General features: G+C 48.7%; 1 protein-coding gene across 1 annotated transcript in view; it reads left to right on the top strand.

Annotated features, from left to right (window-relative positions):
• The first annotated feature begins 754 nt into the window (after window positions 1-754).
• THSD7A (thrombospondin type 1 domain containing 7A) overlaps window positions 755-14390 on the top strand; it is a 308918-nt gene continuing 295282 nt past the window's right edge. Inside the window, 1 exon segment of the mRNA XM_074270637.1 lies at window positions 755-1477. Within this exon segment, the coding sequence (XP_074126738.1) occupies window positions 1315-1477 (163 nt within the window). The 5' untranslated portion in view covers window positions 755-1314.

The raw sequence follows: 14390 nt of genomic DNA, 5'->3' as shown, positions 1-14390 counted from the left end.
CGGGGGTCCCGGCTCTCCCTGCCCCTCCCCGGGGGTCCCGGCTCTCCCAGCCCTTCCCCGGGGGTCCCCGCTCTCCCTGCGCCCCACTAGGGTGCCGGCTCTCCCTGCCCCTCCCCGGGGGTCCCGGCTCTCCCAGCCCCTCCCCGGGGGTCCCGGCTCTCCCAGCCCTTCCCCGGGGGTCCCGGCTCTCCCTGCCCCTCCCCGGGTCTTCAGAGCGGGGCTGTTTCCAGGAGCCGCAGTCCCGGCTCGCTCCTCTCCGCTCCGCTCCGGTTCCGGGCCCTTCGCCGCGGCTCCCCCGGGGCGGCTTTTCCGATCCAGGCCGGATGACACACTTTCCCGTGGCCCCCAAGGCCGGCTCGGTTCGGGAGCAGCCAGAGGCCCGCCGCGGGCAGCCCCGACCAACCCGGCAACGGATCCCGAGATGAGGAGGGGGCGTCGCGGGGGGCTGCCCGCGTCCGGCTTTGAGATGGGCGCTCTCCCATCATGCCGTTCCCGCCGGTGTCCTCGGGATTTACCGATTCCCTCGGAACTACCGCAAAAGTTTCATAGCGAAAGCTGACTTGGAAACAGGCCTGTTCGTGCCCAAGCACCCCCCCGCCCGCCCTCACAGTCCATGCCCCGTAGGAGGGCTCGGCCTCCATTGGCAGCGGTGCCCATCACGGGGCGCGGGGGGTGGGGAGGGGGAGGGGCAGCTCTTCCTGGCATCCCTCCTCCCCGCTCTGCAGAGGTATCTGTGGAAGCGGGGCTGGTTCGGCGGCCGCCTCCCCCTTCCCTTTTTGTTCTTGGCCTCCCCTCCCTCGGCTGTGCTCCCCCTCCTCCCTGCCCCTCCTCCCTCCTCTCCGTCTCTCTCCAGCTGGCGTTCCCGACTGCCGCGTCCTCCCCTCCCTCCATCGCAGCCCCGCAGAAGCTGCTCAGTCAGCTGGAGCCCCCTGCGGACAGCTGGCTCACTCCCGCTCCGCTCGCCGCTGAGCCGGGGCTGCCAGGGAGCGCGGGCTGGGAGCGGGGGCGCAGCGGCGGGGACGCGGCCAGGGCGCACCGGCGGCCCCGCATCTGGCCCGCCGGCCCCGCCGACGACTCTATTGTTCCGCTCTTCGCTCGGCGCCCTTTCTCCTCTCGCCTTCGGAAGGGAACAATAGCCCGGAGCGGAGCCGGGCGCCCGGCTTCGGAGGCGGCGGCGGCGGCTCCGCACGCCCGCCCGGGCCGGGCAAAGACTCCGGGCTCTCGGGACCCCTGAGCCGCCCTCCTCTCGCTGCGGCCGCCTCCTCCCGGGCCTCAGACCTGAGCCCACGCCGGAGCCGCCGGAGTGCGGGAGCCATGGGGCGTGCGGGAGGGAGGGTAGCGCCGTGCCTCTGCCGGCGAGGAGGCGAGGGGCTTGTGCTCCTGGTTCTCCTCCTCCTCCTCGTCCTGGTGCTCGGGAGCAGTGAGGCTGGGACGCAGCCCGGAGCCCAGACGTCGCTCCTCTATCTGTGGAAGACCGGTAAGTCCGCGGGAGCGACTCCGGGGGAGGCGGGCGCGGGTGCGGATTCGGCGCTCGGGGGGTCCGGACTATCCCGGCGGCGCGCGAGAATCGTCCCGGAGCTGGAGAGCTCAGGCACCAAAAGAAGGGCAGGCTTCAGGTGGGGAGGGAGATGTCCCGAAGGAGCGGCGCCCACCGGAGCGGGCCGTCCCGGGAGCGGGGGGGAGCTGCCCCGGCATGGCCCACGGGAGCGGGGGGGAGCTGCCCCGGCATGGCCCACGGGAGCGGGGGGGAGCTGCCCCGGCATGGCCCACGGGAGCGGGGGGGAGCTGCCCCGGCATGCAGTCTGGCAGGAGGGAGCTCCGCGGCTTCCCTGCGGGACTTGGGACTTGTGCCGCTCAGCGGTGCCCAGGACAGAAGGGCAGCGCCAGCCCCAGCCCGTGTGCCCTTCTGCCCCCCCCCCCACCTGAGTCTACCCTTGGCAAGGAGGGGGCTGCTCCGTTCGGATTCGTCGGAAGCAGCCTGGCTCTTAGGAGTCCACAAGGGATGGGAGATAAACCGGGGACTGGCGGCTGCAGCGGTCCGGGGGTCCCCGCTCTCAGCCGGGCCAGCAGGCCGGTCAGGGGGCACCCGCCGGGCCGGATTTCTCCTCCTGCCCTTTCCTATGAGCCCTCAGCACTCAGCCCGGACCCGACCCTCCCCAAGAGGGGCGGGGGGCCCGTGTGGGGAGGGGGCAGCTTTACGGAAACCCCAGCAACAAGGAGGGGATAACACGCTGAGCTTGTCGGGCTCTCAGCCCAGGGCCGATTTGTTTTGTTTTTCCAAAAGCCGAGAATCCTTCTGCCGAGACGAAACTTTTGCTGCGTTTTAGTATTCAGATTTACCAGAGCTGCTTTTTGTGGGGTGGACAACCGGGAGCGCCCCCCTCCGCTCCAAAGCCAGGCGCTAAAGCGCAGCTCTTTATTAACGGGAGACTGGGAACACGGAAAGAGCGTATCCACCCTGGAATTGGAAAATCGAGTTGCAGAAGAGGGGAGTGGGTCCTCTTGCTAGCTTCAGCTACCCTGGCACCTCGCCACGGAGACAGATCAATTCACAATTACACGGAGAGCCTGAATATTTAAAGAAGCTCCAGCACTCTAGCAATGGGCAGAGGAGGGAGGGGATTCAAGGGAAATGTATTTAAAAGTCCGGAGTCCAGCTCTCAGGATGCTAACAAGACAGGGGAAGCCGGAATCGGAGGGAAAAAAGCTGCCTGTCCCCACCTTCTTGCGGGCAGCCACCAAGGCTGTGCTCGTGCCTTTGAAGCGGGGCCTTGTATTCACTCATTTGCTTAATGAACATAGTGTGGGCCAAATGGTCACACTTTAATTGAGCATCAAATTGGGGAGCTTCTCTCCCATTCAAACGCAGCCAGAGGCTGTCTTTATAAAAGTTGATGGATGCTACAAACAAGCAGCACGGCATCCTCGTGGAATCCCCCTTAGGAAATGCCCTTGAGCGTGGGCTCCACTTGGGAGGCAGGTAGAAAGTCAGCTCAAAGAGCCGTGGGCCCTGCCCTCTTGCTGTTTACCTCGGAAGGCAGGCAGGGGACACCAGAAAGAAAGGCACCTAAAAAGATGTGTTCACAAACTCAGGGGGGGGGGGGCATTTAAGGGGGCTTCCTGTTAAAATATATGTATTTGTGTCCTGATAATAAAACTTATGGGACTTCACTGGAGTGGAAAGCTTAGAGAAGGTGAGATTCCAAGTGCGGAGGGGAACAAGGGTGTCGGAAGCAGAGAATATTTTAAGTACAGTGAGCAGGAAGTGTACCTGTCCCAGAGCATTGGAAGGGCTCCTCTACATTAAGGCACAGGGTCTCAAAAGTCATAGGGTATTCTATAGGTCAGAGAATGGAACAGAACTTGAGGTCAGTAAACTTGGTCTTGAAGCATCACAATTGTGAGGAAATCGTGGCAGGAAACTTAGTTGATGTTGAAGTTAGAAGCCTTGGTTTCCCATCCGGATATTGAGCTGAGGTCTGGAAAGCATCCCCTACCTTCCAGGAGTTTGTGATCTGGTCAGGGAGATAAGGGATAGTCTCCGAAGTTTACAGTTCAAAATAGAGCGTGGCAAGAGCATGAGAGAACGCACAACTGAGAGAATTCCTAGGCAGAAGGGAGAATTTCCAACTCAGGCAATTAGAGAAGGCTTCTTAATGGGAGCAGACCTGGAACTGGAGCTTGCTGGATGTGTCAGATTTAAGTGTCAGAATAGCATATATATATATATATACGTATTTATGTGTGTGTGTATATATATATATGTATGTATATTTATACTTATATATCTATTTATATCTAGGGCTTAGGAGTATATATGTTTATGTGTCTGTGTGTAGATGGATGATAGATAATAGATAAATGTTGATAAATAAAAATGATGATAGATCATAGAGGATAGATAAGATAGATAAATGATAAATCCATAGATGATAATGATAGATGATAGTAGATGATGGATAGATGATAAAGAGATAGATAATAGATGTTAGTAGATAGATAATAGATAAATGATAGATGATCTAGAGATGATAGAGATGCTAGAGAGATAGATGGTACATAGATGGAGAGATAGAGAGATGCTAGAGAGATAGATGATAGAGATATAGATGGTAAATAGATGATACTTAATAGATAATAAAAGATAGATGATAGAGACAGATAGATGATAAATGATAGAAAGATAGAGAGAGAGATGATAGATAGATGATAAATAGATAGATAGGCAGCTCTAGCTGGCATTTCAGAGGCAGCTAGGTGATTAAATGGAGGACTAGACTTGGAGCTGGAAAACCTGAGTTAAAATCCAGCCTCAGATGCTTACTAGTTATGTGACTTATGAAAGTCATTTGACCTCTTTTCACCTTGACCCTATGGAAAAGGAAATAACAAACCCTTTTAGTGTCTTTGCCAAGAAAATTCCATGGACAACAGGGTCCACAGGGTTACAAAGATCCTGAAGGATAACAAAAAGAAGAAGAAGCTAAGCTTTGAAAGTTCTTCACAATGGGATTTCCTGATAGCTGGCCAGGGAAGGAGCCTCAGGCACCTTGGCCAATGGCCTGTAGCACCACTTGAGGCATATTCCACGGGCAGTGGAAAGCCAGGAAAGATTTGGGGGCAGAGGAACACTGGGATTTGACTTCCCTGTGGCCCACAAGCCTCTTCCTAAAATCTTGACTTAACACAGTTTCAAGGAAAGTATTTGGGACCGGATCATGTGAATGGAAAAAAGAAGGCAGGCAGGCGTGAGATGGTTCAGTGAAAGTCTCCAGGTCTGGTCAGCTGACTGGATGGTGTGGGGGAGGTGAGGTAGGAAAGACAAGTCTAATGTGCCCAAAAGGAGGAGGGAGGGAAGTTCTTTAGGAGATGGTAGAGAAATGAGGCCATTAGAGGGAAAAGATCATGATGTATTCAGTGTGAAGCTTCAATGTAATAACATCAAAGTCTTAAAGTCATTCCTAGCCTCAGTTTCTTTTTCTGTAAAATGGGAGGGGGCATTTAAACCAGTGATCTTTAAGACTGGAGAGCACAGATAATATTGCCATAGCCCTGATTCTCTCTTCCAAGAGCTTACTGGAGAATGCTAAAAAGCTTCACCAGGTGCCTACTGCCTCTAGAATATGATGCAGGTGGCCCAAGCCCTGGCTGCCAGGCTCCTGCCATCCCTCTCCCACCTTCTTATATCTCAGCCACATTGGAATGCTTGCAAGTTCTCCTCTATGGTGTTCCATCTCACCATCGTTCTCCATGCCTGACTATAAGGGAGAGAATCCCAGAAGCCAGGGGAGCAAAGAAAACTTTCTTAAGACCCCTCTCTCCCAAGCTGGGTCTTGACAGAAGTGCAAAGTTTTTTAGAAACGCTTTTGAGGAGGGAGACACTGCCTGGCCTGGGAGACAAAGGATGAGAGGCAGGAAACAGAATCTGACTTCTGGGAATAGCCGTCATCTGGTTTGTGTGGCCCATCTTGAACACTTGCATATTCAGCAAAATTAAGACTCAAGTTAGAATTTGACTCCCTGGCTGGTTATTTAAAAGTCATTTCCAATTATGTCATGTCTCCAAGAATTAAATTATAATCTTTTGTGGAGAGGAGAAGCTTTTTCTTTTTTTTTTTTTTTTTTATCTCTGCTGCCTCACTTTTATGAAGATACACGTACATATGCACAAACACATGTCACACACATGCACACACATTGCCTACCTGTGTGTTGGACTTTCAGTGTGCCATAAGCAGGAGTGCAGCTGTCAGAATGATAGAACAGCTGACACTAAGCCCAAGGATGGTCTCTTACAAATTGGGGATAAATCCACATGGAAAGTGATACCTTTCTTGGTCACATCAGTAGGCTCACCAAGGATCTCCAATAGGGATTGAAATTCTTAGAACCCTGAGCACTAGTCAGTGCAGGGATAGCAGATGTCTGACATCAAGAGTGTATATTTTATGTATGTGTGCATGTATACCTGGGCGGAATGTGTGTGTGTCTGTTCCTTATGGAATAGTCACCCTTTCTAGGCCCTAGCCAGGGTGCTGAAGCAGAGAAACGAGAAAATTGAGTCCTTATAAATTGCTATCCTTAGGTTTCCCTCCTTCACTATCTATTTCACAGTGTTTTTGAGGGAAAAGTTAAAAACATCTTTATGGAAATAAATGCATTTTTACTGTCCTGTGATTATGTAGTTGAATGCCCCATAGGCATCGGGAGATAGACAGGATTTCCTGCCCACACTTGACACTTAATAAAGACCCTGAGGTCTGATGATTGTGAATCAGGGGGTGGTGCACCCTCTGTACCTTCAATCTTTTACTGAAAGCTTCCTAGCAGACACTATCTGCATGGGTAAGAAGCAGTCTTTCAGTTGATAGAGATGGGTAGAAAGATGTTTTAAAAAGGCAGCTTTTTTTTTTCTAAATATTGTGACTGGTTCGGATCGATGACTTGCCTTCTGTGGCCCTTCATCCTTTTGAGCAGAGACCCACAATAGTGTGGTTGACATTGGGCGGTTTTCTCAAGTCTAACATGCTTCCTGTTGCTGGCCCAGAAGAACCCCAACAATGTTCTAGAAGCTTCAGGGCCCACTCAGAACACAATGATGCACAAACCCCTTCTATTTTCTGCTATCCACCCTCAGTGCTGCCCTCCTAGCTCAAGGCAGAAGCACTTTCCACAGGGAAAGCAGCTGTGTGGGGCCTCCCAAGCTGAAATAATATTGATTTCAAACCTGGGAGTCATGGGCCAGAGGAGTGTGGTTTGACTGATAGCACAGGGAGATGGATTTATGATCAATTGAGCAATGGTCCCCAATAATGTTGACTGAGAAATCAATACCATCTTGGATGGAAGTCTCTAGTACTGGGCTCCAGAGCTTTGGCCCAAGCCTTGCTCCAAAGCCTTGTTTTATGACCTAGGGAGTATGTTTGTCACACATGCAGATGCTATAAGGCTAGTAGAAAGAGTTAATTCACTGGACGTGCAACGGGCCTGAAAACATCTTTTTAAGGATATGATGATGGACCTGATTTAGTGAGCAGCACAAAGTCTTCTGCTCAGATCTAAACATTCATACTACACAATCATAGGACAGTAAGAATTCATTCATTTCCATAAAATCTTTTTTAGCTTTCCCCACAAAACCCCTGTGAGATAGATGGGGGAGGAGGACAACATGACTTGATAACAAATTAGAAAAAGTCCTTGGTGTTTTAACTGGCTGCAGTTTTCCTGAGTGATCAGGGCAGTTTGGTTTTTAAAAACTACTAATGTGACTAAACCAAGTACTCAGGGGAAAAAGCCTATTGTGATTGGTGCAGATCAGACTAATTCTGGGTTGTTTTATCCACTTTGAACACTGTGATGTTTTATTGTTTTGTTTTTGCTGAGGCAATTGGGATTAAGTGACTTGCTGGGGGGTCATACAGACAGGAAGTGTCACATTTGAATTCAGGTCCTCCTGACATTAGGGCTAGTGCCCTATCCACTGCCCCAACTAGCTGCCCCAACACTGTGTTTTGAAAGATATACCGAGGGAGAGGGAGAGAGAGAAGAAGAGGAAGAGGAAGAGGGAGAAGGAGAGGGAAAAGGAGAAGGAGAGGGAGAGAGGGAGAGAGAAAAGAAGAAGAAGAGGAAGAGGGAGAAGGAGAGGGAAAGGGAGAAGGAGAGGAAGAAAGGGAAAGAAGGAGAGAGGGAGAGAGGAAGAGGGAGAGAGAGAAGTGGATTCAAGTCTTACCTGAGATCAACAGTGTGGCCCCAGGCTGGTCAGTACTGGTAACTCTGATTGTGCTTGTATTAACATTATTTCTCCACATTGACACCCTCCTCCAATTCCCCGTTGTGGCCTAGAAGTCTCTCAAAGGTTCTTCTAGAGGAATACAAGATTAGGAAAACTCTTCCACTTCAGATATGACTCAGCCCTGGATTATGCATCTCTTGGCCAAAGACCAGACTGACTTGGTGCAGAGTCACCATCCCTGGAGGAGGGCTCACCAGGGGAAGACTTGGGCACAATAGTCCAATGACATTGGCAGGAGCTGAATCGAAGGCCTGCTATGCTCTCCTTCTGTCAGTCCCCTTCAAGGCTGTGGCACCTTACTGCTACATGGGACCTTCCTTCCTTTCCTAATCCCCCTCAAGCACTAAGGTCCTTGCTCCAGTTGCCATTTGCTTGTATAAGCACAGATGGATATTTGAACACATTCTATTCCTTGACAGATTGTAAGCTTCTTGAGGGCAAAAAATCACTTAGATGTTTTTTGTTTTTGTTTTTATTTTTTATTATTTTTTTTTTTTGTATCCCCAGTACTTAGCACAAGGTTTGAGAGATTATTGGCCCTTCATTGATTGGTTGAGGCAGAGAGGGATTGCAGGCAATATTTCTGGAAGACATCCCATGAAAAATTAAAGGGACCTCTCCTTTCAGTGTGATCTTAATAAACTGCTCTCTTAAGTTTGCTTGATTAGCTAATAAATGAACAGACTTTTGGTTTGTTCCTTTAAAGAGGTACAGAAATGAGATGCTGTAAAAAGAAATCACAGGGCAGTGAAAGCAGAATTGCAGATTGCTCCTCTCAAGGTCACTGTCCTCCTTCCTTTATTTTGCCTGCTCCCTTGCCTTAAGCACTGAATGGGTGTTGCCTCAGTCTAACTTAGACCTGTTGGAGGCCTTAGCTTAAAACAGCCAAGGTCTCCCATTCATCCAGAGCCATCTCCAGTCGTCCTGATCTATATCTGGCCATTGGATCCCATGTGGCTCTGGAGGGCAGGCAGGTGACCTTGCATAGCCCTCCCTCACTTAAATCCAATTCACTTGCATGTCATGGCGTTACCTCCCTGATGTCATGGTAGCCTTTGAGAATGAAGGACAAACAACAAGGGGTTTCCCTCAGTGCTATTTTACCCACGGATGACAAAGGATCCAGCCAGTGGGTTTCTGATGGTATCCAAAGGGAAGAAGGCTCATTGGAGGTTCAGAACATTACTGAGAGCTCATTTCTAAAGTCTCTCTGTTCCAAGACTTGGACTAGGGGGCAGGGGAGAGAAAGTATTGGAAAGAGGTGGCATGGAAAACAAACCCAGTTTGGTGACAAATAATTAAGAGTGCAGTAGGAACAGCCCCACTTAGCCTGGCCCTGGCAGAGAATGAGCATCTTCTAGGAGGGTGCCTTGGGGCAGTTAGAGGAAATAGGAGGGAGGTCATAGCAAGGTTGGAAAATGAAGCACTAGATGTTTGGCAGATGCAAAAAGGAGCTTTCAGCTTCATGTCATCGCCTAATGCATTTGTGAAAGCTTCCTGGAACAGGGAGGCTTTCAGAAGGACAGAGTAGGCAGGGCCTGGTGAATGGGCAGAGCGGGAGGAGGAAGGGCACTGTTTCTTGGTGTCTGACAGAGGATGGAGGAGCTGTCCACTGAGACTTCCAAGAACGCAGCAGCTGGAAGCATTGGACCTTTCCTTGAGGACACACTCCTGACCTTTCCACAGCACTTTGGTTCTGTCCACTTAGGTCCGTACCCAAACTGCTGAGGTCAATGGGATGGGAACTGGTCTCATATTTTATAGGTGAACAAACTGAGGCTCAGAAAGGTTAGGGGACTCACATTTAACAGCTGAGTGAGCTAAGTCATGGCAAGCTGAAAGGTTTTGTCCAAAATGATACAGCTAGTGAAGGGCAGAGCTAGGGCTAGGAGCCATGATTCCATTCAGACACATAGCTTGAAATAGTCCAAGAACACATTCCCTTCCCCAACCCACTGGAGGGTGCCCGCCTTTACCTTTCCAGAAATGACCCTTCCCTGGGAGTGAGGATGCTGACCATGGCCAAGGCAGGCAGAACTGTTGGTCTAGCCTCCACTCCAGCCCTCCCATAAGGAAAGAGGCTGCAAACCAGCCAGCCAGGGGTATCCTGTTTATCCTCAGGCAACTTGTGATGGGGCTGGGGGCCGGGCAGGTAGTGCAACCAATGATTGCAAATGAAGTGAAGAAAATAGGAGCTGGGAACCTCTTGTTTGGGCCTAGGAACAAGGAAGCTTCAGCAGATTTGACATCTCAAGGCAAGAGGTGAGAGAGTATCCAGAGATGATATTGGGGCAAAGTCTCCCTCACCTGGAGGCTGTTGATTCTTCTAAGATCTAATGCCTAAGCATCCTCTAAGGCCCTCCCCTTATTCACAAGGCTTAGAGTCTCTAAGCTTTATGGCTGAAAGGGACCCCGGAGGCCATCGAGTCCAACCAGTGAGGGCAAGGGCAAGCACACCGTCCCCAGCCGATGCTCACCCTGCTTCTAAAGCTCTTGAGTGGGGGAGAAGCCACACTACCTGAGGCAGCCTGGCCCACTCTGGGAGAGAGCTAAAGAATTGCTCCTTGTATCAGACCTAGACCTGCCTTTTTGAAGCTTCCCTCAGCTGCTCCTGGAGCAAAACAAGCCTCTCTAGGAAAGCCCTTCAGATATTTGAAAAGAGCGATCACACTCCCCTCAGAGTCATCTGGCCTTCGGGGAGAACATCCCCAGTCCCTTCACTTAATCCCCAGGCTCCAAGCCCTTAGCAGTGATCACCTTCTCACCTTAGGAAGTTCAGTAAAACTTCCTAAAATGTGGCCCTAGAAGGGATCATCAGGTTCCAGATGTCATTCAACTTAATCATATCCAGCGGCTCCCAATGAATGCTCTCATGGATCCAATAGAAAATCTTCTATTTGGCACTCTTCCCTACCAAACTATCTCATCTCTTTATATCTTATTCCTCTCCACATGGTCTAAGCTCCAGGGATCTGGCTGGTCTCCTTCCTTCTGGTCCTCCTCTATGGCACTCTATTCCATTCACATCGTTCACTACTTCCAGGCTGCCTAAGATTGACTTGTCATGTAGCAAACTCCCCGGACATCATTAACGCCCCCGAACATTGTTATCTAACAGTCCCCACACCATCGTGAACTTGGAGTTTTTGAACCAGAGCCTAAGACTTCCACGTCACCAGCTTAGATTCAGTGTTCCAGCTTTTCAAGACCTTTTTGGGTCATGATTCGAACAGTATTTTGCTAGCTGTGCTCCACCTGCAAATGAAATAAGGCCTCCACCCAAGCCTTCATCCAGGGCACTGAGAAACATGTGAAATAGCACTGGGCCCAGTCTAGATCCCCGAGGTGCTCCTCTAGAGACTCCCTACCTTGATGACATGAAACCATTAAGCTGTGAGAGTTAATATACTCTCTAAATAGCTCAGTACCAGATAGTAATCTCACTCCAGGGAATATCTGGAAGATTCTCTCTATTTGTAAAGCCTTTATATATCATGTGTATGGCAAACATTTACATTTGGGGTAATTACTATATATTATGTTATGTAAACATTTATGATCATACTTCAAAAAACCCTTAATTTCATCAGTGTATTTATTTAAAAAAAAAGAAACCTGGAATGAGCTGCCTAGAATGAGAATGAGTTTCCCACCCAGTAGCAGCCTTAAAACCAAGGCTGGCTGCCTACTTATTGGACTTTTCCTAGAGGGGAACCTTTGGAGAAATGGGATGAGTTAGATGTCCTCTGAAGTACCTCCCATCCCTGAGGGTCTGTGGTCTCCTTCTCCAGTGGTAGATTGCCCTTCCCCTGAATATACTGCCACCCGTCCACACCTTACCCTTCAGCTCATTGTTTCCCATCCCTACTATCTCACCCTGTTGGGTAATTATCTGCCTGGTGGGCAGACACTAACTTCATGAAGAGCAGGGGATAATGAATCTGGCCACTTCCCTTTTAGAATGGAAGGGCATGGACTGTCAGGGTTTTGACTTGTATCTCCAGGCTTTAGTAACTTCTTGACACACATGAAGTTACTTTTTAAAATGTATTCCTTCATCTAGAGCCAGCAAGACTTGGGTTCAGAGCCTGCCCGAAATATTTCCTAGCTGTGTGATTCTAGGCAAATCACCCAACTTCTACACTGCATGAAAAGTAGTATGACCAATAGAATACAATTTTAAAATAATCATTATAATGATCACAATTATTTTGTGATATTTAGCACAAAACTGTCTTCCATCCTGACTGTGACATAACATGAACTTGAAAATCTTAGGTCTATTAAAATGTCCCACCTTGAATCCCATTGGCACTACCCATAGTAAATCAATTTGTTGTTCATCATCTGGATGGTTATAGACATTCCGAAGGATGGGGACTCTTGACTTTTTAGTGATAATTTCCAACAAAACGTGGCCCAAATGTCCATTCTTAGCCCAACTGACCCTGTTTTATCTCCATTATTAGTCAAAATAAATGAGTTTTGATGTACCCTAGGTCATCCCTAGTTCTTGGTGAAGAGATGTTAGAGTTGAGATTGTTCTTGGCATCTCTTGTGGGTGTGTCCCTTTTTCTTTCTTAAACTGAGTTGGATTTGTCTGGGGAATCTAAAGATCATTTAAGGGATTTAGAGTTGCTAGGGTGAAGGAAGCTAGGCACAGTGAAGTACAGAACCAAACTGGAGAGTGAGTGTGAAGGCTAATGCCTTCCCAGGAGCTGGGGGTTGGTTCTCAGGGCTGGTAAAAAGAGCTAAGGATGCAGTGGTGGGGGAGGAGGGTCCATCACGGTTGGCACCCCCACTTTTTGTTGCAGTCACATGGTTTAGTAGTTGGACCTAAAACCCTGGGTTGTTCCCTGAATGAAGACAGCCCTTTATTTTGGCAAAACTCAAATGGAGGTTTGACATTTTGCTGCGGTGATAAAATATTCTGTGATTTAAAAGCCAGTTTTCAGCTTCTACCTGTCAAGCTGCTCTTAAATGATGTCTGGAAGCTGAGATTATATACAGCTTTGAGAATGAAAGTCTCGGCCTAGGACCCGCCTGTTGTAAATCTAAAAGGGGATTGTCTCAGAGATTCATCAGGGCTAGCACAGATGGTACCCGGACATGTTCTCATCAGCTGGCTTGACCTTCCCTGAGCATGAAAAATGGGGGCCAGGGAAGACCAAAGTAGGATACTTTGATGAGGTCAGATATGGCTGACCATGGCTCTCACAACTGCTTCTGGTTTGGGAATAGAGCATGAGGCCTGTGAACATGGCCAAGTATCCCAGGGAGGTCAGATGACAATGCTGGACCATAGCTTCTAGCTTTGGCTCTGCTCTCCCCAACAAAACCCACCACATCTATAGCCTATCCCACAAAACTTCTTCCCACCAATTTCAGTACAAGAAACTGGGTAGCCCTTTCTCATTAGGCATCCATTGGAAGAGCCATGGGCTCAGACCACCTAACCTTTCTTCAGCTATTTTTCATAACTCTGGCTTTGTGGGGAACATCTCCAGGGCTGACTTCTGAATGTCCACACTTTTTTCCCCCAAACAGTCCCTGCCTCTTTTGGCCTTTCTGAAGGTGCCTCTTCTGCAAGCTGTTTATTAAGACTTTTGGATGAGTCCAATTAAAGTGGTTTATCTTAACACATCTTGTCTCACAAAGCAAGTATCTGGTGGCGACTCACTATGATCTAAGGAGTGCTGATCCAAACCTTCAAAAGAGTGAAAAAAGAAAAAGAGAAATTGGCTTAAAAGGGAGGGTAGACCCTAAGGGACACAGACACTAGGAGTCAGTCTTTAGTGGAACTCAGATGCTGAACTGGGATGACTGGATTAACCCCAAAGGTAGATTCATCAATTGGGGGGTGACTGAACAAGTTGTGGAATATAATTGTATTGGAATTCTATTGTGCTGTAAGAATGACAAGGAAGATGGTTTCAGAAAAACCCAGGAAGACTTACATGCACTGATATAATGTGAAGTGAGCAGAACCAGGATGACATTGTATAAAGTAACATCGCTATTATTAAATGATGAATTGTGAATGAGTTAACTCTTCTCAGCAATACAATGAACCAAAACAGATGAACCAAAACAGTTCCAAAGGACTCAATGGAAAATGCTTTCTTCGTCCAGAAAAAGAACTCATGGAATCTGAATACAGATCAAAGCATACTATTTTTTTCATCTATTTGTTTTCATTTGAGTGTTTGTTTGTTTGTTTGTTTGTTTGTTTGTTTTCACAAAATAACTAATATGGGAATATGGTTTTGGTGATTGCACATGTATGGTCTAGATCAGATTGAGTACAATCTCAGAGAAGAGAGGGGAGAAGAAGAGAGAATTTGAAACCAAAATTTAAAAAAAAGAATATTGGAAATTGTTTTTCTATTTAATTCAGGAAATTTTTTTAAAATCCTGGGGACAAATAGACTGGAACCAAGAATAATGACTCCTAACCACCATGCAAAGAAACAGGAATTTTGGGTGGGTATTGCTAAGATGAAATGAACCATCTAGAATTTAGGATCTTGGATGAAAACAGGAAACAGGAAGATACTAGTTGTTATTCTGAAGAATACAGGGTTCTCAGGATCAA

Source organism: Sminthopsis crassicaudata, chromosome 5, assembly GCF_048593235.1.
Source record: "Sminthopsis crassicaudata isolate SCR6 chromosome 5, ASM4859323v1, whole genome shotgun sequence".
Classification (NCBI taxonomy): domain Eukaryota; kingdom Metazoa; phylum Chordata; class Mammalia; order Dasyuromorphia; family Dasyuridae; genus Sminthopsis; species Sminthopsis crassicaudata.
This window is presented reverse-complemented; position numbering and strand designations above follow the sequence as displayed.